Here is a 27,832-nt window from a genome sequence, read left to right as displayed (position 1 = left end):
ACAGAACAACTTCAGTTTTGTACTTCCTCTACAGCTATGCCATGAATGAAATTATGTCCCCTTAGATATCAGTCTAAATTAAAGTATTTCCCCCCCAAAAAACCCCAATAAAATTAAGAGAATTAAGAAAGTCTTCCCCATTCTTTGAAAATGGAGTATCAAACAAGATCATTCTAATTTGAATGAAAACAGTGACTGAATCAACATAACAAGTGAACATACTTTCAGAGAATGAGCATTTAAAACAATAACATGATTTAATATGAAAAAAGTTCTTTCCTTAACAAAGCAAAATAAACAAGGAGCTGCCCTACCCAGAAAGGGGAAAGGCCACCACAGCATCCCCAGGGCTCAGCTCCCATCAGAAGGAGCCCTTTTCAAATACCTCATTCAAAACACCACCAAGACCTTTTTCCAAGCTGGTATTTATAGTATGTCAAACCTGGAGAGGCATCATTTTGGAGGTAAAAAAAAAAACAAACTGAGCAAGATAAAATAGGTGGGATGGGATTGAAGAGTATTAAGCTTAATGAAACATTATCACAACATTATCAGATAGGTCATTTAAAAAACATCTCTAAATTAAAAGCAAAATGGCATTATCAAGCCTGAATATCTCTAACACATCATACGAAACAAATTGCTGTTATTACCAGCTTAGAGTCCTCTGGTTTGCATAAATCCTGGTACATATTTTCAGTCAGGGAGGTCAAATTTCTAAGCCTGTACTCTGCAGAACAACAGGAATACCTGCTTCTTTATTTCTCATTACAGAGCTGAAAAGCTGATTTCCAAATAATTCTGTAATTTGTGTGGAACACACCTGTTAAAGTCGGAGTTCTAGTGAGATATGGAGGCATTTAACATCAACACTAGAAAACCTCCAGTGAACATTAAAAGTAACTGCAGAGTGTCTCGCCAGGCAGAACTGCTCTTGCACCACTGCTGTTCTACAGCCCCACAGAGCAGGACAGGAAAGGTACTGAGGGATCCTGCCTGGGTATTGCTTTTATCCTGTGTTAGGGTCAGAAAACAGGTAACTGCACACCAGTGAGATGGAAGGGCTGTAAATACAGGAATGAAGTGACTGAAACTGAAGCACACCTAATGAATGCAGCAAGCAGACAAATGCTAGAGTGCAGTCATGCAGGGAGACCCTGAAGCATCTCAAATCAGCCATGTAAGGGAAGAATTTCAATGTGGTAAAACAACTGTAGCAAACTCATGCTGTACGTAATACTCAGAAGAAAACCAAATTTTTCAAGAAAACTATAAAGCAAATTTGTTCTCTGTAAATCTAAGCTGTGAATAATGGCAGGTTTTAGACATAACTTTGATTATTACATAAATCAGTGTCATTACAGAAGAAAAAACAAAACTACATACCAAGGCTTTAAACATTGTAAATGGGAAACAATTAGTCTTACCCCAGAGATAAGAAATACTTTACAGAAGTCCAAAACAGGTAAAATCTGCAAAAAACTGGCAGCTTCCAGAGTGTCCTGAAGGTTGTCCATGTTAAGGGAAAGTTTTGCAGTATAGATGAAATCAATGATCTTCTTTAGGCCTATTTTGTTCACACCATGAAGCTTAATGCACATTAAATCTTGTTCCTTCATTCCTCCTGAAACAGACATGCAGGTAACTGTAAATGATCATTTTGGTGGGGTTGAAATTATTTCATAAATTTAGAGATAATTAAAATATGATTTTAAAATTTAATTTTAAAACCCCATATGCAACAGCAGAGAGAGATGTTTAGTCCACAGCGATGTTTGCAGTCCTGGACTGATTCACACACAGCACTGAACTTGTGTCTGAGTGTTTCAATGAGAGCAATTTGGAGCAGCAATTTGGAGACAGACATGGCTTTAATGAAAACACCACCTGTGAACATGGCCTTGAAGTAATCACTTGCAGAAGCCATCATTGCTCTGTGGACAGGGAACACCTCATCACCATCTCCAGGAACGAGCGTCACATCACAGAGCAAACCTTCCACTCGCAGCTGGTCAAAGCCCTGCAGGAAAAGCACAATGCAAAGCATCCTTGGATTTGGGAGGAGAGTAGAAATCTCTTATTTCCCTTATGCTAATATGTATTTACTTTTATGTACATGTGTAGTGTAGGTCCAAAAAAGTGACAAAGAAATAATTTGTTATCTTAAAACCATTATCTGTAATATATTCAATGATTAGTATTCATTGAAAACAAGCAGAATAATCATTACTTTCTAGATATAGCTGATGAATGCCAAGTACACTAGGCCTTACAAAGTAGTTTTATTAAAATAATTAAGTTATTTTCAGGAAGGAGTTTGTTTTGTAAGCCTTCACAATAGCAGTTGTTTCAGGTAGGGACTGATTTTTTTTTGGACTGTCCCTTCTGGTCACATATGCATTCTAGATATAATTCTGTTCCACAGCAATTTAAGGGGTTTGCAACCTAACAGGCTGCAAAAGTCTGTGACCTGAAAGGAAAACTGTTACCTGGTCCTATGATTATCAAATTTGTTACCACAGCAACATGCTAAAAACCCCAAAATAAGCTCCCGTTATACATCTGATCTCTGAATTACTTATAACATCTAACTGCAATAAAAAATAAAATCATCTACAGCGGCATCCTAGAGCAAGATTTCTTCCAAAGATGTGCCTGGTTGTGTATACTGGAGGATGGACGAAATACTCTCCTCCTTCATTCTGTGGAACAGGAACTCAAACATAAAACATTTTCCTTTGAACTGGTATTTTTCTAATACTAGCAAGAATGTGAATATTGTCTCTATAGATGTTCCAGCACACAGCAGTGCCATAGTCAGACCCAGCACAGGGCATTACACCAAACCTGGCAGGGCTCTGTCATCTTAGGCACATGCCTAATGTAATTAAATAATGATATTTAAGTGAGCTTCTTTGATAGAGCTGTCACATCAGAGTTTAAATATTGTTACCTCTAAGAACTTGAGAGTGGACTGGGATATGAGCCTAGAAATGGCCAGGTTTGTTTTCGAAGCTGCTGCTAAAAGTTGAACTTCTTTCACAGGAAAGCAAATCCCAAGCAATGCTTGCTTGTGGGCATTGACAGCACAAGAACATGAGAGCTTTTGAGGCTTTATAGGAATAACTGGACTAATAAAATCGATTTAGTGGACACACTGTGCAGAGCAGCCAAAATTCTTAGCACAGCTCAATACAGGCATGAAAATATTTAATTACCTGTAATACCACAGAACTGTGAGTATTGCTGGTGAAAAATCTGGTGGTTCCTGTCTTCGAAGACTGCAGATGGGCAGAGACGCCCATATCGCTGCTCCCAAGAGACACTTTCATATGAGGATCCTCCTCTTCCACCAGGGATCTAAGGAAATTGGGACAGAGAAACATTATGACCAAAGTAATTTTCATTCACTGATCTTTTGTTTTAAACCCACAGTCTTCTGGGATGAAATGTAACAGCACAGAGGCTACAGAGGAAAAAAAAAAAAATCAGCAGGCAACAGAATCAGTCCTTAGTGGTTCCCTTCAGCTAATTCAGGTAAGTGAAGTGTTAACAGTCTCTAAAAAGGCATAACTGCTTTTTTGATTGTAAGTTTTTCTTTTTCCTTCCATATCCAGCTCCCTGATTTAGACACTTGCACACTGTTATTTCTACAGTCCAGTACTGTAGGATGTTTAGAGAGGTTTCGTCTGGTTTCCAAAATTAAGCAGCTTAGTTTTCCTTGCCAAACTGGTGAAACATTGAAACTCTAAGAGTAATATTAAAAAAAAAGTATTTTCATTCTTACAGCTTGCATTACATCATCCATGCATGACTATTCATCATAGAAAATATACATCATGGAGTTTCAAGCTGCAGTTGGAGTTTTTAACCTGCTTTTAGAAACACAATCAGAACTCCTTTAGGATATGATATTCAGTATTCTGTATTCTGCTACCATCCAGGCAAACACTTCATAATTTTATTTTAAGATTTTATCCCAAGCAATTACTGTCCAAATCTAGACAGGACAAGCTAATTTTAGGTAGAATTGTTAAAGAATTACTGCAGTATTATTAGCCTGCTATTTTAATCTTCAGATATAAATTAGGTCACATCTGAGAGCCTAACTATGCTAACCTGTAATTATTATACAATGCTAATAAAATTCTTCTACAGAAATATTAACAACTAGTTTCTGTAATTTCTGTGATCTAATGTTCTACCTATGAGCCTGTATAGAGGTCTAATGAATATGTACACAATTTTAATTAGCAAACATAAGCTATTAATCCTCAGAAGAGGGCATCTCCATTTTTAATCAAGAATTTCCATATCTCAAAGATTTATAGCTGTTTGACATAATTGCTGCAAATTTCAGATGCAGAAAGTTTTCCAGATTTTAAACGTGCAGGTTAAAACATTGGCCTTCAAACTAGTTTCAGAAATTACTTGAGGCAACAAGAATGTGCTTAAATCCCTTCCTTTTTGCCAGTTTTCATTATGATCACTATCTAAGGACAAATTTGGAATTTGTGGAAGAAAAATAATTTTCATAATTTCCTTTTTTTAAAAAAACATTTACCTCCACCTTCTTCAGGTACAAAGACCATGCAGAGCACTTTCTGAAACTCACATATTACCCCCACGGCATTGACATGCCTTGTTCAAAGCCATGAGTACAAAAGGTCAGCTACAAAAACATATTCAAAACAAATTCACCATTCAACAGTGTACATGGGCTTGAAACAGTGAGATTTTATGCACACAGACATAACATTGTAGGAACAAGGGTACATCTGAACAGCTGTGACTTCTAATGTACTCAGCTGAATAAACTAATGTGGATGAACTGCAGCATGCAAGATTTGTGCTATTTTTGAAACACAATTACCTCTATTTAATAAAACAAATCCAGAATAATTTAAACAAAGTTTACAGGGTGTACCTTAGAAAAGGGCTCTCCAGACTATCTCTGCATCCAACAAATATAACTAAGCAACAGAGCAGCAAGCAGTTGCTGCCTCACGACCCAAAATATTTTTGTTCACTCTGTTCTAGGGTGTTTTGGGTTTGGTGAGTTCTGTTTATTTCAGTTTTCATACAATAGCATGGAGGCAGGAGTCTTACATAATTTCAAAGGACATCCAGTCTCTAAATTTGTACATGTCTTCCTGAGAAGAAATACAAAATAATGTGGGGAGACTTGCAAGCGTAGGCGTGAAGAACAACAGATTCAACAAGCATGAATCTGACTCTTTGCTCTTGAAGCATCTTCCCAAAATGTCAGATCAGATAGATGTTATGTGAAGGAGTATTTATAATACTTTCTCTGAACTCAGAAGAAAATAGAAAGCAAACACAATTTAAAATCATTATGAAAAGAAACAGACAAGTAAACCAATCTCCTTGGCTGTTTGGAGTGGGCATTTTACCATGTTTGCCACATCACTCCTTGACTTTCTGACAGACAGCATAACTTATAAGTTTTACAAATGAAGGCAAAGACCTTGAGCATGATTCATTTATTCCAAGAACGGCTGGGATAATGGAAGCATTTTTCTGAACGTGACACACAACTTCCCATAGCTCTGTTCTCCACAGGTCATCCTCTATAGAACACAATGCCTCGTTAAAACTGCACAGTCAACAGAGAGGATATAATAAATATTAAAATACTTGCAATACCTAAAAGTAGACATTTGACATGCCTGGTGTGGCCATAAGCAGTTCTCTACCTGATTTTCAATATATAATGAGCAGTTCTCTATCACACACAAGCTCAGCAGCTCACCACCTGAAGCTCTTCTGCAGAAAAGATTTTCACTATTTCTCTTCCCCATTTGCTGTTATGTATGGACAGACACTTGCACATGCGAATGTGGCATTAAAAACTGAAAATTCCACACCATAAAAATTCACCAGAGTATGACCATTACAGTTCTAGTCCTAAACACTAATGTGGCTGATTCCATGTGAATAAAGACAAGCAGATCATATTAATCCTATATGGATTTTGGCTTATATCTAAACAATTATGACAAAAAAAAAATTGTGATGTGGGTTTTTTGTTTGTTTGTGGGGACCTGGGGATTTTTGTTTGATTTGTTGTTGTGAAATACACCACCTATCTAACCTACAGCTTGACAGTTCTGGAGGGCTGAGCACTCTCTCCCTTCTGCAGAAAGTGACATTCAGGAGCTGGGTTTGGCAGAAGTTCCAAAGCAAGTCAGCAATAACACCTGGCAATAAGACACTGATCCCCTGAATTCTAGACCTGTGGCATTCACCAAGAGGGAAAGAGCACTCCCAGGGCAACCACAAATTCTGCCTTTGTCACTGGCTTGGTAGCAGCTCAGCATTTATCTCCACACACCACCAAGAACCTGTGTTTGTAAGACAAAGTGAAACTGCAACGGCGCTTAAGCTCTGTGTTGACTGCAATACACAAAGAGCAAAACCCTGCAACAAAATCTTAAAGTATTCAGGACGTAGCTTCTGCTGCAGGGGCTGTAACATTAAGATTCAGAAATAACTCTGCCATTTACACCCAGAACAGATGGGAAATCCCTGAATGTCCAACTGACTTCCCAACAAAACCACAGTAAGCACATCTGCCTTGTTTGGACACTTACCAAAGGCATTATTTACATTTATTAACACAGGTCTACTAAGCACTATCATTAACTCAATAGTAATGAAGGTAAATATATTGATTATTTTTTTTTTTTTTACTTTAAGTACAGTATATCACAATTAAGCATACTACCAAAGGAGAGAGTTAATTCACTTTCTAATTAATTCTATTGTTCTGATCAATAGAAATCATTAAACAAGAAGTGCAGCAGTACCATTTTTAACCAGAATTTTAAAAAGTTAGGAAACAAAAGGTAAAAGAAGTTAAAACCACAGTAGCATGTAGTGAGAATTCACAACAAGCTGCTCTAAATGTGGATGTTAAAATCACCTTCAACACACACAGTTGCTCTGGAGAGAATTGAACATCATAGTAGTTAGCCAAGGGAATGTTGGAGTCGAATGTGAAATGAATATTAACACTGCAAGAGGAAGGCAGAGGAGCTGCCTGACTTCCTGCAACCTCTGGGAAGCAGTGGCTTGCAGCTCAGAGAAAGGTGCCAAGGTTAATTAGTTGCTATCACAGAGTAGGTTGAATCAGAATTTTCTTTCTAACCACATGTTGATTCTTTCAAGTACAGCACAGTTTTTTCCTAGAGGCTACAACCAAATGTGCTTTTCTCATGACTCCAAGTTAATCCTCCAAGTACTTCCAACTGATATTTTTATAGTGATGAAATAGAGAGTATTCATTATATGGATATTAACATGCTTTAACTATCCAGCAAATACTGACAGATTTCACTGGCTGGAGTTACAGCATGATTCACAGCAGCAAATTGCTTTCTAAACCACTTAGCAAGTATTAACCTGTTAAAACAGTTCAGAGGCATCCAGGTGATGATGATCAGCAAAGATCCTTGAAAATTGTGACAGATTTTATTCTCAACTAGAATATTCAAATGATGCAGTTGCCATTTTGTAGAACTTAGTGGCACAAATTAAATTAAATATTCTGTTATGACATTTTCTTCAGAAATAGTCGAGTTTATTCTGATGCAACAGAAACAAGGCGGCTAAGAATATTATTAAGGTGCTCATTTCCATCAGTAATCCATTCATCTATTTCTCAAACCATTGTAGAAACTCTTTGAAAACAAAGTAAGGAGATCAGCCTACAGCTACAGATATTTTAGAGTGCATGTTCTCCAATTTATGTAAAACCCAGTCTTTACATAACTCAGTAAAAGCTTTGCCAAAGCCAGATCGGCCAGAGAGTGAGTTCTTAATTTGGGGAAGCTCAATAGCTCATTTTTCAAAGGACTATAACCTTATTTTCTCTGTCAAATTACTGTTCAATGAACCATGACCACAAGTGTTCTGGTCACTGGTAAAATGGCTTCTGGTGCAATCACCCCTGGCATGTGCCAGGACTCTGGTTATTTATCAGGTAACACAGACAGATATTTCAATTTCATATTAGGTTATTCTTATTGCAGGCCAAATCTTTATGATTTTATGACCTATCAAAAAACCGCCCCTGGTACATCCCAAGGCTATCCTATGCATGCACCTATGCATGTAATTTGCTAAGGAATCTATTAATTAAAAGGCCAGTAAAATACAACAAAACTTTCATTTGCTATTAAAAATACAATAATTTTTACTTTGTATGCATAATCATGCCAAAGAGTATTTAAGTAAGCTTAGTCTCAAAAAAAAAAATTACTATATTGCTGTCTTCCCATTATGAACAGATGTTCCAACTTTCTGAGGAATGAATTTAGGACTTCCCTAACAAAGTACCTGGCCACCTTGGAGCTCAGTAAGCAGAACTGATAGAGCAGCATTGTATTAAAGAAAATCTCATAATATTTTTAAAGAAATTCAAGTATTAACATAATGTAGACCAAAAAATTATGCAATCATGGTATTTCACATTTCCATTCCATATCTTCTACTCATACAATTTCAAGAAATCCTTTATTCAGCAAAGAAGTTACTTTTATACTTGTCCTCTCCTAAAATAACATCTCTTCCTTTTATTACTACTTTTTATCAAGAATTTCTAATTTAATTCTTTTATGGTATCAGTAACCCAGTAAAACTAACCAGCTTTTATCAACTGCTAATGATTTCTTATTACAAAAAAGTTTCTATAGGAAATGCAAGTTCACATTTTAAAACAGACACATGACTCCAGCTAGGAGAGAAAAGGAAAAGGTCATTTTTGTGCCAATGGGTTGACATAGCAAGTTGACTCCTCTCCACAGACCAAGGAGCAGGTTCAAACTTCAGTTCTGGCTTTGGGGCACACAGGAACTGACACTGCTGCTGCTCAAGAGCCAAATGGAGCACGAACATGAGAACAACACTGGAAGACAGGACCTAAATTGCTTTGCATGGGTCATCTCTGTGACACACACAGTGCATGAGGAGTGAGAATCATGCCTTTTTTTCCTTTGTCACTATGACCAGTTGTCCTACATTACTGGTTTCAGATGTCACTGTTTTTACTGGATGGAGACATTTTTAGACCACATTTTTATTAGATGAACTTGAGGCTGCTGCTGAAACTGAAAACACCTTGTATTTGTCAGGCTACTGACTTTCTTTAAAATGCTATTTAATCCTGTTCATTTGAAAGGGGCCACCACAGCCAGAAGTTTACAGACCTTCTGCCTCAAGTGAATTATCATTGCTCTGTAACTACTGTGAATGCAATCTCCTAAAACAGCTAATGGCAGCTAGTGCCGAACGCTGCTGACTTTGGCAATGCTCTGATGTTTATATTTTAATATTTCACTTTTTGCCCCTGATCTTTTTCATACATTAGATGGGCAGCATAACAGCTAAACATTCAAAAATATTTGCTTAGTAACTTCATACTGAGGTCTTTTAAATTTCCACTCCAGGAGAACGGCACAAAGTAAAACTTACTTTTTCTTAAATTAAAAAGCAAATAAATGTCCCATTTTCCACCTTTCCTCTAAACTGAGGGTGTTCTGTAAAGGAGAACATAAAAACAGGCTCTATACAATAGACCAAAGCAGTGAGAAGTGGGTTTTTACTTTGATAAGGCTCTGGCCAAGGGAAGCAGGAGATGAGGATACAGGACCTGCAAACCCCCCAAAACCAGCAGAGGAGGACGAAGGTCGATTGTGGGCGCACGCTGACAGGCAGGGGCAGGCAGGGCCCCAGCTTCACCTGCTGCTCTGACACACTCACAGCACAAGATGCTCGTTGCAGTGACCAGCTGAAGAAGGTGAAGGCAAAGTCAGTACAGAAGCAATGTAGCCTGAGCAGCTCTGCCAGCAGCAGAGGCAGCAAGGCTACAAGGGGAACAACCACCACAACCTCACTCAGAGGACAGGGACAATGACATGTGCTTAACCACAGTCAGGCTCCAGGTGAAGCTATTTCTGGAAGCAAAATGGAGACTAGTACTTAAATGTCAAGCCTTAACCTTTCCTTTCTTTTTTCTCTTTATGTTTTTAGTACAGTCAAGTCTCTGGACTTCAACATACAATCACCATATTGTGTCCAAGCACACAAGCCCACATCAACAGAAATTATGACAGCTACTATAAACACTCAGGTGATTGAAGACAGTCTCACTGTTCCCAGCACCAGTGGATCTCAATGGCAAGTAGGAGAACACAGAAACAAAGATACTCCCAAAGTCACTTACTAAGGCCACACTGTGACCAAAGCCAGCAGATCAGTTGCCACAAAGTCGGCAGAAGAGGACTGAGCAACATGAACTGTTTTGGTATGATTTCCCAAGAACATGCACACAGAACATATTCTCTTCAAAACTCCTTCTTAAACAACTAAAACAATCACAGGTCTCAAGCTGTTTGCAGCATAATTACAGCCTGCTGGTTAATTCAAATTTGTTTTCCACAGAAACAAAGCAATATTTGGCTCAGTCACTGCTATAAAGCTTTTGTTCCTAACAGCATTTAATCTCTCTGGGAGCCTTAGCACCACATCCACATTTATCTGTTTGACAAAGGGTTTGCATTCATTGAGCCATTCGTAGCTTAAATCTGCGGACTTGCATTGTTTAATGATGCTAAATTAGAAACAGTTCACTAATGACCTTTTGCCAAAGTTGGAGTTTGTCTGTTGATTCCTGCTATTAGAAACAGAAAAAGCAAGGGAATACACATTTTGTGGGTTTTTTTTTTACTTAAGGAGAACTATTTTATTCCCTTAATGTTGAAAAAGGTAAAATAGAAGAGTCAGAGATTTCACAGTTTAGGCTGGACTAACACTGCACACATTTTCTGCTCTTTATATTTGGTCTTAAGTACTCAAGAGTTAAACAAGAATTTTGACTAGGTATCTTAATACTTCCTGTGTATTACAAAACACAAAAACCACTCTGCACGCACCAGCAGATTACAGTTGTACCTCATGTGTCCTTAGTTTCCACACACAGAAATTAGGAAGTTAACAGAATGGCTCCTTAGAGACAAATTTAAGTCTAAGGAGGCACCTGCACATTGAATATTTGGTCACAGAACACACATCCCACTGTATTCCTGTAACCAAATTAGGAACTACTCCTTCCAAGAGTGTTAGAGGTTTTCTCCCTAAATAGTGGTCAGAATAATTCTGATACCTTAAAAGTCAGTAAGATTCTGATTTTAGGGTTTGGGTCCTTATCTACCATTCCTCCTGCTCTGTCACTTCTCACAGATGTTTCAGCATTCTGTTATTGCAGTCTGCCAGAGAGGATGTAGAGGGGCATTAATTACTTTCAGCTGTCAAATATTTTTCCTCTATGTATTAGAGCATTTAGATCTATCCTTGCCAGATAAGAGGGGAATGTGATGTGTTCATCCCATGAAAAACCACAATTGCAATTTAGACATTGATACAATCTTTGTCAATGCCGGACAAAATATTATGGCAGTAATATAGATGCACACTTCCACTTCAGTGTGATAGCTACACATTATTACACTACAATTCCCATTATTACCATTTAGAACAAGCAGCTACTATTTTAAAACCCCAATATTCACCAAGCACTTTTTGAAAATCCATAGGTAGCCCCATCCAAATGTCAACAGAAAATACCACTTAACACTAGAAAAGTCAATGAGTAGAATGTGACTGGGGAGCAAGATTTTTTCACCTTAACAAAGAAATAATGGCAAAAATAAACTGGCAGAACTGACATGCTGGCAGAAGAGGTTAAGTAACATTCTAGATAATTCAATAAAGATGCTTTACCATTGTGTTGTGTCTCAACACAATGTCAATATTGCAACATCCTGTTGTATAAAGAGAAGTGTGTAATTTTGGGGACATGTAGGCCACATCATCCCCTATAAAGTCTCTACAGAAAAAACAGTAGCCCTGGGAGGCTTCATGACAAACAAGTTGGAGGTTTTTTCTCATTTTTATTGGTTTATTACAGCAATGAAATTTGCTGTATGGACAAAATTTCAAACTTAGAATAATCTATTGAAAAACCTATTATATAAAGAGCAGAAGGAATATCAACAGGCACAAAGGAGAACTCTATACACAAAATTTCTGGGATTAAAAGCAATCTCCTACTAATATGATGCAAACCCCTTCTACTCCTCACTCATCCAATTCATATTTTTGCATGTATTGTCAGACCTGTTTAAAACATATTTGAGGTGAGCTGCATATTGACTTTCAACATGTTGAAATTTGAAATATCTAGGAAGCAATGGCATAAAATGGAAATGTTGCCAAAGACAGGAGCGTGTGAATATCGTGTAACCTGTCAAATGCTCAGGAGCCCAACTAAAGGGTTCATTTCCAAAAAATTACCATTGAAGGCAGCAGACACACATAGGGTGGTCTCACCAAAGAGAACTAATACAGGTGGTCTGATGAATTACACACACACCTTTTCCCATTTAAATATATATCACTGTATAGGATAAATTCAAAGAGCTCATTGTAGAGCAAAGCAGATCGTTAGAAGAAGGCACAAAAGCATTAACCTGTATAACCAACATAAGCAGCTAAAACTAATGCTGCTTACTCCAGAGTATTAAGAATTTATTCTACCTTTCTGCACAGCAACTGATTTCCATTAAAGCATTTCCTATCAGACAAATTTCATAACCACATGACTCAGGATAGACTGTGTTGTAAACTCTTTGATAGCAATATATTTGGAATACCACATCTGTTTATTTCTCCTAATATTAGTCAGTTATTTATGAAAACACATGCAAAGGATAGTTTCCATTTAATATTACTCCATGAGAAAGGATAGAAGGCACTAAGACTACAAGTGGATTATTCTGAAATAAGAATTCTTTTATTTTACTTATCCTAAAAATTGGTATGTAGGTGAATAAAACTATTTAATTGAACATTTAATTTTCTAAAAACCAGCTAAGAATATTCTTGTATGACATATCCTTAACAGAACAATCCTCTGTAAAGTGTTTTTGCAAATAGTGTTTTTGCATTATTGAATTCTTTGTAGATGTTTATCATAGCACTTCAATCTCCTGAGTTTTCAAAAACATCTCTTCCATTTGTATTAATGGAAGATGTGCACAGCTAAAAAAAAAACAAACCAAACATTCCTGGTGTGAATATGGATGTGCACAGCTAAAAAAAAAAAACAAAAACCAAACATTCCTGGTGTGAATACAAAAGAATTCTCTTAGTTCTTAATGCATAAGATGCTGTGCCCCCTGAACAATTAGTGGGACTCATGTTCCTTTATGCCTCAAAGCTGTTAAATACAATTCAGAAATGTTCCTCATCCTCACTGTAGTAGTGCTTTAATTCTTAACCTCTGCTTATGTCAGTCACTTTTGCTTTTTAAACGTTTGGCAGTCATGTTAAAAAACAGCCGTGATGCCATGGGGCACCGCTTTTTCAAGTGTTATTCACTTTCTTCTTTTCTCTTATTCCCTTGCTGAAACTGTCCACCTAATATATGAAGTCATGTAGGTCTCTCCACATAGTCAACACAACCACAAATATGAATATGATTTGACTAGTGGTGCATAAACTTGCTGTAACAGCTTTCACAATGTTTGACAAACAGCATCTATATTCTAAACCCCAGCAAAGTAAGTGCCACGAAAGAAAATGCAGCCTGACAAAGGCGTGTGCATGTAGCCACAGCTGCATTCCTAACTCATGCACTCAGCCAGCTGCACTACACCTACAGATATTGGCACATGCCAGTCTTCCAAGTGTAATAGTGCCTGATTTTCCCTAAGCAATGCCACTGGATCTCTCTAGCTTGGGGGAAATTTCAAGCGACTCTGGATCAGTTTCACTGAAAGTCAGGAAATGTGTGCCTTCCTCATCCCTTTGCCCTCCGTGTAATGTGAAGAGTTTGCAGTCAGGATGTCCTGAAAATATCCCTAATAAATGACTGGTGGTATAGAAATCCACCACTCAAGAGGCAGCAAGCCCCTGCTGCTCCTTCCCATTGCCAGGACAGGGGAACCAGATCCTGCAAACCAAGCGGACCTCCCAGTGACAGAACCACATCTTCACCTACAAACTCATCACACCTCAGCTCCTGCAGGTCCTTCGTGCCAGGTACTGCTCAGCCACAAGTTCCCCATGGCACAGAACTCTGCGAGACGAGCTCCTCACACTCATCTTCCCCCATCAGCAACCACCACAAACTTCCCAAGCAGAGACTGAGCTAAGCCTGCACAGCTGCAGGACAGCCAATATTTGGCAGTGGCACTTTATATATAGGTGCTTCATCCAAGAAGCCAAACCTGCTCACAGCCACCAGTCTCAGCATTTTGAGACAGGGAAAACAAGGCAGCGTTCAGCTATCGGGTACACAGACCAAAAAAACTCTAATAAAATCTATGCATCCTGATCATTAGTTTAATCTCTACATACGTTGGTTGTAAATCATAAGCAGGATGAAGCATTTACAGATAATTTACAGATAAGGTCAACTTTATTAGAGGAACCTGAAAAACTGGAATTTCACTTCAAATACAAGGGAAAAAAACCCACAAACTACTTTTAAAACCTTCCTCCTTTGCATTCCAAACTACACTGTTTTGTAAGACTTAGATGTCAAGTATCAAAGGGATTAAAAGCTCCATCATACCTTTGCATACCCTAGATCCAAAATATTTAGTAACAAAGTGTTCATCTGTGAATTCTAGAGTTTTGTGATCATTTATTTTACATCAATACATGTTCCATTGCACACACCACTTATTCCTCAACCCTTTACTCAAAACATAAGCTCTTTGCCAGTGTGCAGAGTACTTGCAACAGAAAAGTTATAAATATGAATATGAAAAAATCCGATTATATAAAACAGTACCAAATTTACTGTTATCTCTACAATGAAGGTAATTAATCCAATCACCTATTTTACTGGCCAACCTGAATTACAAGAGACTTTTTAATTAGTTGATTTATATTGCCTAATCAAATAGGTTCCATTTTGTAATGTTTCTCATTCTTTATAATAAAATATATGAACAATTTCTGCATTAGCTATACGAGTCCTCCTAAAGCCAGGTCTGTGTGCCAATAAAGAAATGTCTCCATAAACATTGAGATACATTGACTCATTATCAAGAGATGATTTAGGCTGCTGATCACATATTTCTCATGCTCCAGATAAGCTCAGCATCATATAGTTTAAACATGATCACTAAACCTGCTCATGCTTTCACCACACTGAGATAATCAGGCACACGATCCCCATCACAAAGGCTGGAGCGTTCTCAGGGCTAAGATTAGCACTTTAAAGGCGACGCACAAAAGAAATGCTCCCTTTCAGCAGCAGAGACATCAGACTGGGCTAGTTGTGATTTTTCTTGCATTTAAGATTACTACAGTTTAAAAACAACAGCATAAGATAAAACACTAATGACACTCTTTCCCTGAAATAGGTTCAAATGTCTCACAACTCTTATCATGACACTTGCCTTATATTTAAATAATATTTTTTAACAACTCAGAATAGGTAGCAATTTATAGGAAATAGCTTCCCTTTTGGCAGCCTTAAGTATATTTGATGCTTCCCATCAAAAGACTGAAGCACATCCACATCTTGTCATAAGATGAATTAATCTTAAAAGCCAGTGTGCCCGGCTCAGGTTTTGTACAGGCAGGTTTGCTCCCCAGCCCTTCTGCCTGAGAACAATAGTGACCCTGCACACGAGAACAATAGTGACCCTGCACAAGAGAACAATAGTGACCCTGCACATGGCGCTGGATCCTCTCAGCCCCACCATAACAATGCCATGCTCAGCAACAACAAAAAAAAAGACATTTAAAAGGACCCGTGCACCTCTCTCTTACAGCATGTACCTCCTGTAGCTGAAGCAAAAGCCTATCTGTAAGCAGACAATACAAGCTTAAAAGTACTAATATTGTAGGTATTTGGCTGGAAGTCTTTTGCAAAGTAGTAGCCTTTACAGCAATTTCCAGATAGAAAAGTCACCTACACTGCTACCTGTGCATTTTAAAGCAACTCTTCCTCCTTTTGGAAGAACTGCTTCCTTAAATAAAGGCAGAAGGAATTCAGTACCCTGAGCTTAGTAGTTTAATTTCAGAGAAGGAAAAAAAAAGCCACCTGTATATGCTAACACAGAACTCACAGCAACAAAAGGTGAACAAAAGCTGCATCAGGATTTGGCAAGACAAAGGCACATTGTGAAGCTACTTTGCGCTGACAACCTGTATAGCTACGTAAGTATTCAGATATGAATGATTCAAATTTATGTTATAAGCTTGTATTATAACTTTTTATGAAGACATTCAATTTGTATTACAGCTGAGACTTTAAAGAATAAAACAATACCAAAGCAGGATGATTTCACCTTTACAAGAACTCACACAAACAAAAGTGCAATACAATACAGCAGGTGATTTCAAGCTCAATTTCCAAATGAAATAGTCAGGAGAAGGAAACGTTCACATATACACTATATAGAAAGCCTGCCAGCCTCAAAGCTTAACTTGTCATTTAAAGATCAGCTCTACAAATTAACACCACCACAAACTTTTCAAATTAACATACACAGTATCATTATGAATAGGGCTTAATCTGCACAATTTCTCTACGTTTCAACAAAAAGGGAAAGACTTGACACGACATCCATCATGAAACATCCAGGATAAAATCGGGAGGGGGGTCTACATAGCAAACAAGATAAAATTCTGAGTGCCAATGTCATTTAATATGTATCAGGGTATTTTGCCACAGGTTAGTCTCACAAATAGAATTCCCACCTTATTATCCTCATTTCTCTCACTTACATGTATGCTGGAGAAAGTGGCGATGACCTGGATGTTTTAAGCACAGGAACTGGGAATTTCCAGATAGCAGGAGAGCTCGTTTTCCATTTCAATGGCATGTTGTCACCACGGTACTACAATAACAGTAAACAGCGTTTCCATAACAGACTACCAACTAGGACTTCCATTCCACACTCTACTGACACAGCAGTGGCTGCTGCTAAGAACAAGGAAACGATTCTGCCAATGCCCTTAAACCGATGCTTCCAATCTGTAAAACAGGGCTGTAAGGCATCTCCTTTTAAATCCTGCTGTCCCCTAAAGCAATATGATGATTTTATCCTTCTAACTCAACAATAGTGCCACCTCGTTAGGGAAGCACTGACTGCAGTATATGTTAAGAAAAAAAAGAAAAGACTGCACTCTGCACACCAGCATAATGCAGCTTTATTAAATAAAAGCAGCTAATTTTTAAAGTACTGTTTCTGATGCTATTGTTCTACCTTAACAGGGACACTGCAGCACTGTACTATATACTCTTCCTATTAACCTCATTTCTGACCAATGGAAGCAGAAAAAAAAATGGGTTTCATATGAAAATGAAACAACATACCTACTCAGAATACACTTGTCATCCTCTGAACATTCTTCTTTTGAGCTGCAACAATACAAATGGGATATAAATCTCAGCATAGCCTTAGGCCACGGCTAATAGAGATCAGTGACTAAATTCAGCAGCCTGTTTTCCTCCTGTGCAAGCTCTGACCAAACAATACAAGAATGCCATTATGGAAAAAGCCCATTGCAAAAATCAGTCCTTCTAATCCATAGCTAGGAAGACAAAATAAAGCAGAAATCGCTGCAGGTTTCTGCATGCTCTTCTAATAGCTTCTGGTTCAGGATGCTCTCATTTTCCTATTCTCATTTCCAAGGAGGAAGAGCAAAATCTCATGCATTTTACAACACGATATGGGAACACAAATATCACTCTGTCTTCTGCAGCAGAGAAGCAGAGACTAGCAGGCTGTTAATAGCAGTCTTTGTAGGAACGCTATCAACAATCTAATTCTCAACGCCCCCCCAGCAGCTCCCAAATTGCCTCCAGAGCTGACGAAGCAGATGGGGCCACGCAGGTCCCCATCAGGGACCACTCTGCAGCTCAGGGCTCTGCTTGGTGACCTCCCGGGGCTGACGACAGCGCCGAGCAGGGAAGGCAAGCTATTAAAAAGAGAATGGGGAATTTAATAGCATCTTATGCAGAAGCAGAGCATGTTTCTAGGGAAAAGAAGGCAGAGATTCCGCTATACTGATTACCTTGCAGGAAAAAAATACAGCACCTCTAATGTATTGCCACAGCAGACCAAATCAACAGTAAGATATTTAGTCTACAGATTTCAGAATAGTCTCTGCACACCATGACAATTTTTCTATTCATCAGGACAGCTTAATCCTCTCATTAAAAAGCCAACACCCTGTCACGCTACTTAGCAATAAAGAATTGAACCAGGAGCTATTTCTGTAAATGTCTATAAATGTATTCATTCTAGTAACATTTAACAACACTCTGATAGGGTTCTGTAACAGTGAAACATTAAGTTTCACTGTTACAAAATGTTTTTCACAATGTACATTCAATTTTGGGATGAAATCACCAGGGAATAATTGCTGCTTGTGATCACCATTATTGAAAATGTATTGAAAATAGTTTTGGGCAAGCAGTTGCCAAATCCAAAAACAAGGAATTAAAACAACACAGGACAACCTCTCTCAAAACCAGATACACCCCTTCGACAAACAATTGAGGGCCTCTCTCCCACTTCTCTGAAGTTCTAATTTAGAATTGAGCAGCATTAAAACAGGCAACAAATTTCACAGGATGCTGCTGCTGGGATGCTGAAGAGACACCACTGTGTATGACAATAGTGTTTATATGCCGTGACTATTAAGAAACACAAGTCCTGCAAAAACATCTATGCAGTTTTAGCACAGTCATACTTTTAGCAAAAGAATTCAAGTATTTACATGCCAACAGGCAGGCTTGGCTACACACTTGGTCAACACTGTGTCCAGCCTCTCACACACACACAACACCAGACTACCACATCGTGCCAGCTCTGCACTGAAGGTCTGGAAATCAGGTTGAAAGATTTTACACAGCAGCTATTATAATCACAAAGTTAAATAAAACCAATCATTAATTTGCATTCACACACTCAGCTTTGCTTTTACATTCACCATTATACAGAAAGTGTCTTAAAATACAAAAAGCAAACACAGATTTGCTCACACTGAGTGCAGCCAGTGCAACCAACTGGTAACTGCCTGTAAAGCCTCTGTCTCACTGCTCTACCACCCCCAATAAGATCTTCACATTTTATTTATTAAGAGCAGCATGACTAAGAATGAGGTTAAAGACAATCAATGGACCCCTTTTACAGAAGTAACTCCTGAAATACCCTTTTGATCAGTAAAATAAAATCCAACTCAAGCCATAAAGTCATTCCCAAGCATTGACTGACATTGAAGTCAATCCACACAGGCACAGAAATCAGAGTTACTTCTCACTTTTGACCTCAACAAGATCATTCACCCTAGAGGGCAACATGAGTCCTCAAATACCTGCTCTCCTTTGTGCGCTCCTGGTCCTACTTACTTTTCCACTTACTCTACAAACAACATAAATAAAACCTTAGCAGAAAAAACAATAAACATTTTTTTTAAAGTACAGGAATTCAAGAATTGCCAACCAAATCCCCTCCCAAAATCCAGCACCAGCTACTCCATCAAACAGCCCATGTACAAAATCCAGAATTGAAGAAAGTAGCAGCGCCAGGTATTCTAAAAATAGGGGAATGCTTGTCACTTGCTAAAGAACAACCATGTGAGAAATGAATCACCTATCCACACATGAGAAAAAAAAATAAATCAAATCCCATTTTCTTCCTGACAGTCACAGATTGGTTGCATATTCACAAGGAAAATACTATTATGTATTTTATGCTTTGCATCAACTATTCCCAAGACAACAGAACATCTCAGTATATAATTCTGATATTTTAAGTAAGACTTCAAACTAACATTTTAGCTGCACATTTAAATATATGGGAAAAGTAATCTGATCTCCTGGAGTGTGCTGCACCACTGAATATACATTTTTCTGTTCTCATATTACATAGCTTTGCCACTCATCCTCAATTGAAGGATTCTGAGGGCAAAAAGCAGCATTACACCTCTGTGCAGAATACTCCTCGCTGAGAAAATATTTTCCCAGTGAGTGCTCTGAAAACATCGCAACTTGGCGCACAAAGTGGAGATGTGCTTTAAGTTTAAAACTCCTAAGTGCTGAAAATCCCATGATAACTGCACAGATTAAACATAATTTTGGGACCATTCGAGGGGCTTTTCTGTAATTTTCTCACAAGCACATTCACATTCAAAATTAAAAGCATCCACTATTTATAACTTGCTTGAAGTTGCATTCTACTTATTATCCAAGTCTGCCACATAGCCTTAATTCTGTGTAAAAAAGATGAGAAAGTGTTTGGGTTTTAAGCAACTATTTCCGTGTTCATGTTTCCACAGCTGCACTGAGCACAGACAAGGTAACTGACAGAGTATCACAAAATTCTGCACAAAACTCAGCCATAAAGGAAAGGAACAGGTGGCATAAGGAGAACAAAAGTAAATAAAATTAAAGGCAGGATCCCCAAGGTGCCACTTTATGGACCTGAGATGTTAAAGCCAGAAGCTACTGACTGGGGCTGAACAGCAGTGCAGCTCTGATCCCACAGAGAGAAGACTGAAAAGTGCTTGTGATTAGAGAGGAGAGCATTTCCTAACCCTCTCCCTCCATCCCTGCACCTACATCCTGCTTCACTATTGACCAACAAGCAAAATTTGGCCCCAAATGAGAAGAGCAGGCACACAGCATCACACTGAACAAGCATGACCAAATCACACACAGAGTTCCCTTGCCAGGACACTGATCACAGCATCTGACCACACTGATCACAGCATCTTTTCTTCTGAAAGCTCTCCCTGATTTTCAGAGCAAGAACACAGCTGAAACCACGTCCCTTGTGACTCTCTTCCTTTTCTGGGGATATCCTCTTCCTTCCTTTGAATGCTAAGCTGCTGCCACGTTGTGTCACACATAGCAACTGTCAACACATTGTCCTCTTACAGCCCCCACTGTGTTCACAGTTCTGGGGCATCTGTGCATCCAACAAGACTTGTAAACCATCTCTGCATTTCCCATAAGACTTCCCTTCAAAGTTGTTCAAAAAGTAGAAAAAGGTACAAGGCAGAAATCTGTACCAGAGCCCGGGCAATATAAAACTGTTCTAGTCTGAAAGTGTTTATTCTTAGCCTTTGAATGCCACCTGACTTTTTGTACAAAAAACAAGCAGAATAAAAGTCATCTTCTAGAGATGTTGCTGGATTTTCATCAGTTTGCACAGATAATGAGTTTAACCTTTTTTCCTCAGTTCTTAAACTGTTAAAAACAAAACTGAAAAAAATACTTGCTCAGTCAAGTGATTTGCTGTGGTTAAAAAATTGCTGTTCCACTTTAACAGGTTACTAACCTCTCTCCTTTTATTCATCCCTTAAGTGTCAGAGGAACTGAAAGCACTAGGTGAAAAGTAGGGTTATGCTACATCACAACTTTCTCAAGTCTTCCAAACCCTTTCTAGCATGACATGAAAAGTCTTCTCACTTCCAGAACCTCAGACTTCTTAAGCTTTCCAGAAAGAAAAACAGTCAAAGCTACATGACAGTATGATGTACATCTCCCATTTTCATCTAGAAATGTAGACAACAGAAAGGTCTTAATATTTATGTCACAAACTATTTCCTACTGATATAGAGTTTATATAAGAGAAAATGCCAGACTCAACAACAAGAAAAATACCTTAAAATGTCAGTGGTTAGACCAGTAAACATTTTCAAACTTCTTAGATTCTTTTCCCCCACACCTGTGTTCTAAAAACTCATTGATACAAAAGCATGTTTCCATTTTAAAATGCTCATTTGTTATATGATAAAATCACTGGTTTATGATATTAGCAGTAGCAGAGCTCTCACTCCAAACTGAAGGCAGAAAATCAGTTTCACATAGGGAGGAATTGCTCTCATCTTTTCTAATCTCCAAACCACCAGCCTGCTGAGCTGATGCATCCTACACCACACAAGAGCATTTTGATACAGAAGAAAATAAAGCAGAACCCCCAAAATCCAGCAATATATTCCCAAAGGCATGGAGCTGAAATGCAGTAATCATTTCAATATTCAAATAATTTCAGTAATTTAAATATGGCTGCAAAGGCACAAGACTAGAAACTGAAGAGGAACAAATAATGATGTGTAATATTTCTCTACAGGTTCCCAAAAAACTGACTGTGTGATAATTTAATTGGCTTCCTTACTCAGCTCTCTCCACTTCACATGGGTGCTTCTCCTATCTCTACCTCTGGCTTTTCAATGTATTAAACTGCAGCTGTTCCAATTACTGGAAGAGAATAATTAAAAGATGGAGTTGACAGTACTGCCCTATATATGAGTCAGTTAATTAATACAATTTCTTTGACCATATATCATCAAAATATTCATACCAAAATTCATGTGAAGGGAAAACAAATCTTTGCCTAAGGAGGAATCCAAAGGAAACCACTGCAGTCACATCTGCAGTCCCTTCAGAGCAGCACTGAAACATTCCCCAAATACTGAAGTACAGAAAAATACTGGCAATACGCACCTGGCAATGCTTTTACTGAAATGGCAACTTTTCTAGAAACATCAAAAATCTTACTAAGAAACAGTCTTTGAATTAATTTTTTAAAATTTCATTAAGAAATTAGCTTTAAAACTGCTAAAGACAGTTCTGACAATTATGTCTGTACTTTAACTTGCTACCTGCTATGCTGTCTCAAATTGTTTTTAAATTCAAATTTTTTTAATAACTGGGGATAAAAAGACCCCCAGACATCAGATATAAGTTACAGCAGTTTTTAGAAGCAGTTGTACTGTAGACATCAAGGTGCATGTGATGGATAATACATGGATCCATCCATAATCTCATCTCATAAATGGATCAGAGATGCTTACAAAGTAGTTGACAAAGTAGTTAGTATCAAATAAATTTAATTATTTTAAACTGGGATGGCTGCTCATGGAACAAGGAAAAATCATAAAGCATAAAGAAGTGAGATAAACTGGGTTTGCAGCCAACCCCTCCTGCTGTCAAAATGCTGTAAGCAGTGCAGGTTCCTGTCTCTACAGTAATATGTGGGGCCCTTTCTCAAATAGGAAAAAAAATCCCCAAATCTTTAATTATTAATTTAAGCAGTCAGGGCATGTCCAATGTGTTTAATAAGAAGTGCTACAATTTTCTATTCATTCACTCAGCATTTTTTCCTGTATAAATGAGGAAATTGCTGCAGTAACATTTTAGGGTGTGTCATTTCAGTGAAAATTATTATACCTAAATATATATATGCATACTATATATATGGGATTGTGTATATAGCATGTGTGTGCATATATATACACACACAATGCATAGATATACATTATTTCTATATATATTTGACAAATACACATTACCCTGCATCTGACACAGCCACTTCCCCTTCACTTCCATGCACTTCAGATAGGAGAGATTCAAATTCTCACATGAGTTTCAGACTACCAAAGTTCTTCAACAAACCAAAGATGCTGAGAAAGAATCATGTTGAAAAAGTAGTTTCTCCATTTCACACATTCTTCAAATAACCCTGGTCTTTGCAGCATTTATAAATGAAAAAAAAAAATCTTATAGTCTAAGTTTGAAACTTCTGAAATTATTCAGCAACAGCAAACATTCAAAAACACCCATGCCGTTTCCTATAAGGCCACAATCAACTATTCTTAAAACTATTTAAGTAAAATAATTTTGCTCAAATCTTAAGTCAGGTTCCCAAAAACTTGCAGGAAAAGGGAGACAAATGCACAAATTCAGTCCCTGCAGTATTCACACTTTAAATATTTGAAGGTATTAATTTATTAAAATATTAAAGCCTGTCTCAGATATATTTGGTAACCATACAAAGTTTCAGAAATATTTTGAATATTCTGAAGTGTGTGCTTCTTACCATGAAAGTGGGTTTTATTTTATGCCACTTATGGATGTCTTGCATTTTCTTGTGTGTATTCTTGAAGAGAGATTTTTCTAAAATTGAGGTAATATTTGTCAAGATGCACTGTTAACTTAATTACAAGACACAGGTTATAATATTAAAAAAAAAATCAGCTTTGCTTGGGTAAATTACTGTTATGTAAAATTTATTAGGTAAAATAAGGTCTTTAAACACTTAGTAGGGGGTAAAACCAAAGTGAGCTAATGAAGGTTTCCAATTTTTGATCTAAGTCCATGTACTCTACTGACAGCACACCACTAAGAAGAAATGCTTTTGAATTAGTACCAATTTATTCAGAGAACTTGGCTCATCTTCCCCAGGTGATTATATTAAATAAATCAACACAGAAAACTGAATGCACAGTCACAGCAGCCAGACTGACCCTGCTGAAGATAATTGTCTGAAGAAAGTTATTTTTATTAGGTCAAACTGTGAACTACAAAGAATTTATTTCTAAACAACTTCTCCACAGCTGTTATAGTCTGCTGGCTGCTCAATTTATTTTAGTGAAGTATGCCTAAACACATTTACACATCAGGCTCAAATGCTGCAAATATATTAAACAATTTAGTAATGGAACAGAAGCCAGGACTGAGCACCAGCCATGAACAACTTCAGTATTTCCTGCACCACAGACAGCAAACTGCAAGCTACAGGTGTCATGTGTTGGGTAATGTTTTTTGGAAATATTCTTAAGGTGGAAGTTTGTAGGCTTTTTCTTTTCTTCTTGCATTATTTATATGAAATCTGTTAGTCCTCTTGCATTCTCTAAATCCTACCATCTTTATCCACTGAAGTGTGTTTCTCCACACCCTGATGAAAAGAGAAGAGCAGGTGTGGGGAGGCAAGAACAAAGCCTTGATCACTGCTCTTGTGTGCTCCTGTAATGACTGAGTTTTATTAAAAGCCAAAAAAACCAAACCTTTCCTGAACACAGGGACCCCTAATGCATTGTCACCTCTGACATCTCCAATCCACAAAATCTCCACTGTGGTCACTCCTGACACCTCTATCCAAAGGGAAGAATCCCTCAGGAAGACTGACAGAGAATGAGACTGAGAAGGTTTCAAGAAAGGTGCTGATGCTTCAAGTCCAGGTTGTCAGAAATCATTGTGTTCAACCTGGGAGCCATAAAAACTGCAGGCATGCATCTTCCAGGATCCCATGGCCACTGCACTGCAGCTGGCTGCATTCCTTCAAGGACTCACAAAAGGGACACCCAGGTGCAATCAATTTATCACCTGCCTTCAGATACTCTGAAGCATATTAGATACAAATTTTTACTAAATAGCAATTTGATCTTAATGTTCAGCTTGCCTTCAAAGGGACATGTCAAAGTCTTCAGCAGCAAAAATTCAATTTCAAATTTGTCACTTATGTTAATTGTTTATGGCTAGTGTTAATTTCTCTCATTCAGTGAGAGAAAAAATAGTATAATTTCTCTACACTAGAAAAGGAGCTTCAGGACCACAGATCATTTCAAATAAATGCCATGAGAACAGGTGAAATTAGTACCAAAACCAGAACAGCTAACAGGCAGTGTGGGAAAAAAAGAGTCTTGTACTAAATTTTCATTGTACAATCAATTAGTGCATTCATGACACAGAATTAGCCCCATCTTAGTGGACACCAACATTTCAAAACACTTGCAACTTTCAAAATGCATACCTTGCCTATATTTAGATTTTTCCAGAAGACAAAAGGATCACAAAAACAATTCTTATGAACTCGTTCCATTTCTCTGAAATACACCACTATGTTCTACTTCTAAATCACTAAATGCTGAAGCTCCTGTGTAATAATTAAATTATAGATGGAAAATTACAAACTGCCTTCATCTTTGGCAGCTCTGAGAACATAAATTTAAGGAAAATTCCATGTTTCCTAGGCAAAATTTTGAAAAATGCCAGTTAGTTATTTCAAATATGTTATGGTGGGCAAATATACAAGCTATTAATTAATTTCCAACAGCAGATTTAAAGTTTTAAATATTCACTTCGCAGAATGGAAGAACTCTGCAATTGCAATACCCCTATTTAGTGGCAATCTGGATAATTTAGGATCAAATGAGGACACACTGCTTTGCATAAAATAATTGTACATAGCAAGAAAAGTACAAGCTGATTTTAGAAAGGCCCATGGAATAATGGCAATTTTACTTGCATTTTTAAAAACTAAGAACTACTTAAATCAAATACTTTCAAGTCTTATGGCTATAAACCTTTTGTCATAAAACTTCAGATGTCTGACTCCTATTCAAAAATGCAGTTCAGTGCTTTCACCAATGTCCATGTAGGAGTTTTTACAGGTCATTTTACCAGCACTCCACACACTCCTGACATCTTTATTGAGATATGTGGCCATATCCCTTTACCTGGCAAAGCCCCCTTCAGAAACACAGAACTGAAAATAAATCAGTGAAGCTCAGAGGAGGAGAAGACTGCAGAGAGGTGGGTGGGAGGCTCAGCCCAGTGAAAGCCACCACCAGCACAGCTGCACCAATTCATTCCACCCACATCATCTGGTCAGGAATAAAGGGTCTAAATTCTGCAAATAACTCCAGGCTCCTATGCAAAACAGTCACATCCTTCTCATCTGTGCTGCTCTAGTGAATCACAGCAGGCTCAGGAGAGATCACATTAGAGACAAAAAAAAAAAAGAATCAATAGATGTGCATGGTGTAGAGGTCCTTGGGGTGAAATAGCATTGCACAGCTGTGCATGAAGACACAGTGCAAGAGTCAGCTAAACCAAGAAATATCTGTATTTCAGCACCTTCTGCAGCTGCAGTAGTGTACTTTTCTACAGCTGAAGATGTCTTTTTGAAGCATACATACAGAACACCAAGCAGCTTTGATAACTTTGAGCTGGGACAAGCCCTTCTCTGAAATAGTTCTAAGTAAAGTAGTTGTAATTCAGGGCTTTGTCTGCCAGAGGGAGCTGAAGGAAAGTGAAAAAAAAATCCCATGCATCTCATTCCTTCAAAAGTTTCAGAGTCGTTCTACACGTTACAATTAAGTATTCTAACAAAAAGATGGTTTAATGTAAAATCCACCCCAGATGTGTCTGGCACAAGGCACTCCTGCACTGACATCCCACTACCAAAACCCTGCCCAGTGCCCTCACTCTAGGAGTGAGTCTCTCTACATTGAATGGAAACAATACCTCCACTTAAAGTTTAACTACTTTCTGATCAACAGCATAGTGGAGATAACTCCTCCAGAGACAGACTAATAAGGAAAGCATCAAATGAGATGGTATCCAACACCTTCTTCCACCAGCTTGTCAATAAATGCAAGGCAACACTGCACAAAGACTAAGCTTCCAGTTAGAGCAAGACACATTATCTGAAAACAGATTGTCATTAAAAGACTCGTTGGTCTTTTTTGCATACTCTTTTCACATACTGCTTCTAACACCTAATGCTGGTACACCTAAAAATCTGCTTGTGGTTAGAGCAGACTCGTTGGTCTTTTTTGCATACTCTTTTCACATACTGCTTCTAACACCTAATGTTCGTACACCTAAAAAGGTGCTACCACACCAAACTATCATTTATGTTACATACCAATATTTTTTTTTTTTGTATAGCACTTTTTAAAGAGCTTAAAAGAAACAGAAATTGGTCTAATTTCACAAATTGATAAAGTAAGCTTTTTAAACAATGTGTTCATGGGAAACTGGGATTCTGTAAAACAGCTCAGGAAAGAATTTCACTGCACACATACTGGATAATCCCTTTCTTCCCCCCTGCATTTTCAGGAAAGCTACTTCCACCTTCAAAAACTTTACCTATAAAAACTTGCACAAAAGGATTTTGCAGTTTGGAAAAAAAAAGGCAGATGGGTA

The 27,832-nt window shown here is 37.8% G+C and overlaps 1 protein-coding gene across 4 annotated transcripts in view; it reads right to left on the bottom strand.

Annotated features, from left to right (window-relative positions):
• Positions 1-27,832, bottom strand: part of KLHL13 (kelch like family member 13) — a 65,403-nt gene that overhangs the window by 15,057 nt on the left and 22,514 nt on the right. For 3 of the 4 annotated variants that reach the window (XM_041396535.1, XM_041396537.1, XM_041396536.1), the window contains 3 exons: positions 3,219-3,360; positions 1,888-2,020; positions 1,428-1,624 (listed from right to left, as the gene is read on the bottom strand). In XM_041396535.1, the coding sequence (XP_041252469.1) occupies positions 1,428-1,624; positions 1,888-2,020; positions 3,219-3,360 (472 nt within the window). Of the gene's footprint in view, positions 1-1,427; positions 1,625-1,887; positions 2,021-3,218; positions 3,361-16,830; positions 16,961-27,832 lie in introns of those variants that run through there. The other variant, XM_041396534.1, reaches the window with a different exon arrangement.

This window comes from Onychostruthus taczanowskii, unplaced genomic scaffold (assembly GCF_017590055.1).
Source record: "Onychostruthus taczanowskii isolate IOZ18803 unplaced genomic scaffold, ASM1759005v1 scaffold13, whole genome shotgun sequence".
NCBI lineage: Eukaryota > Metazoa > Chordata > Aves > Passeriformes > Passeridae > Onychostruthus > Onychostruthus taczanowskii.
The sequence above is the reverse complement of the archived record's forward strand: the minus strand, read 5'-3'. Positions and strand labels throughout refer to the sequence as shown.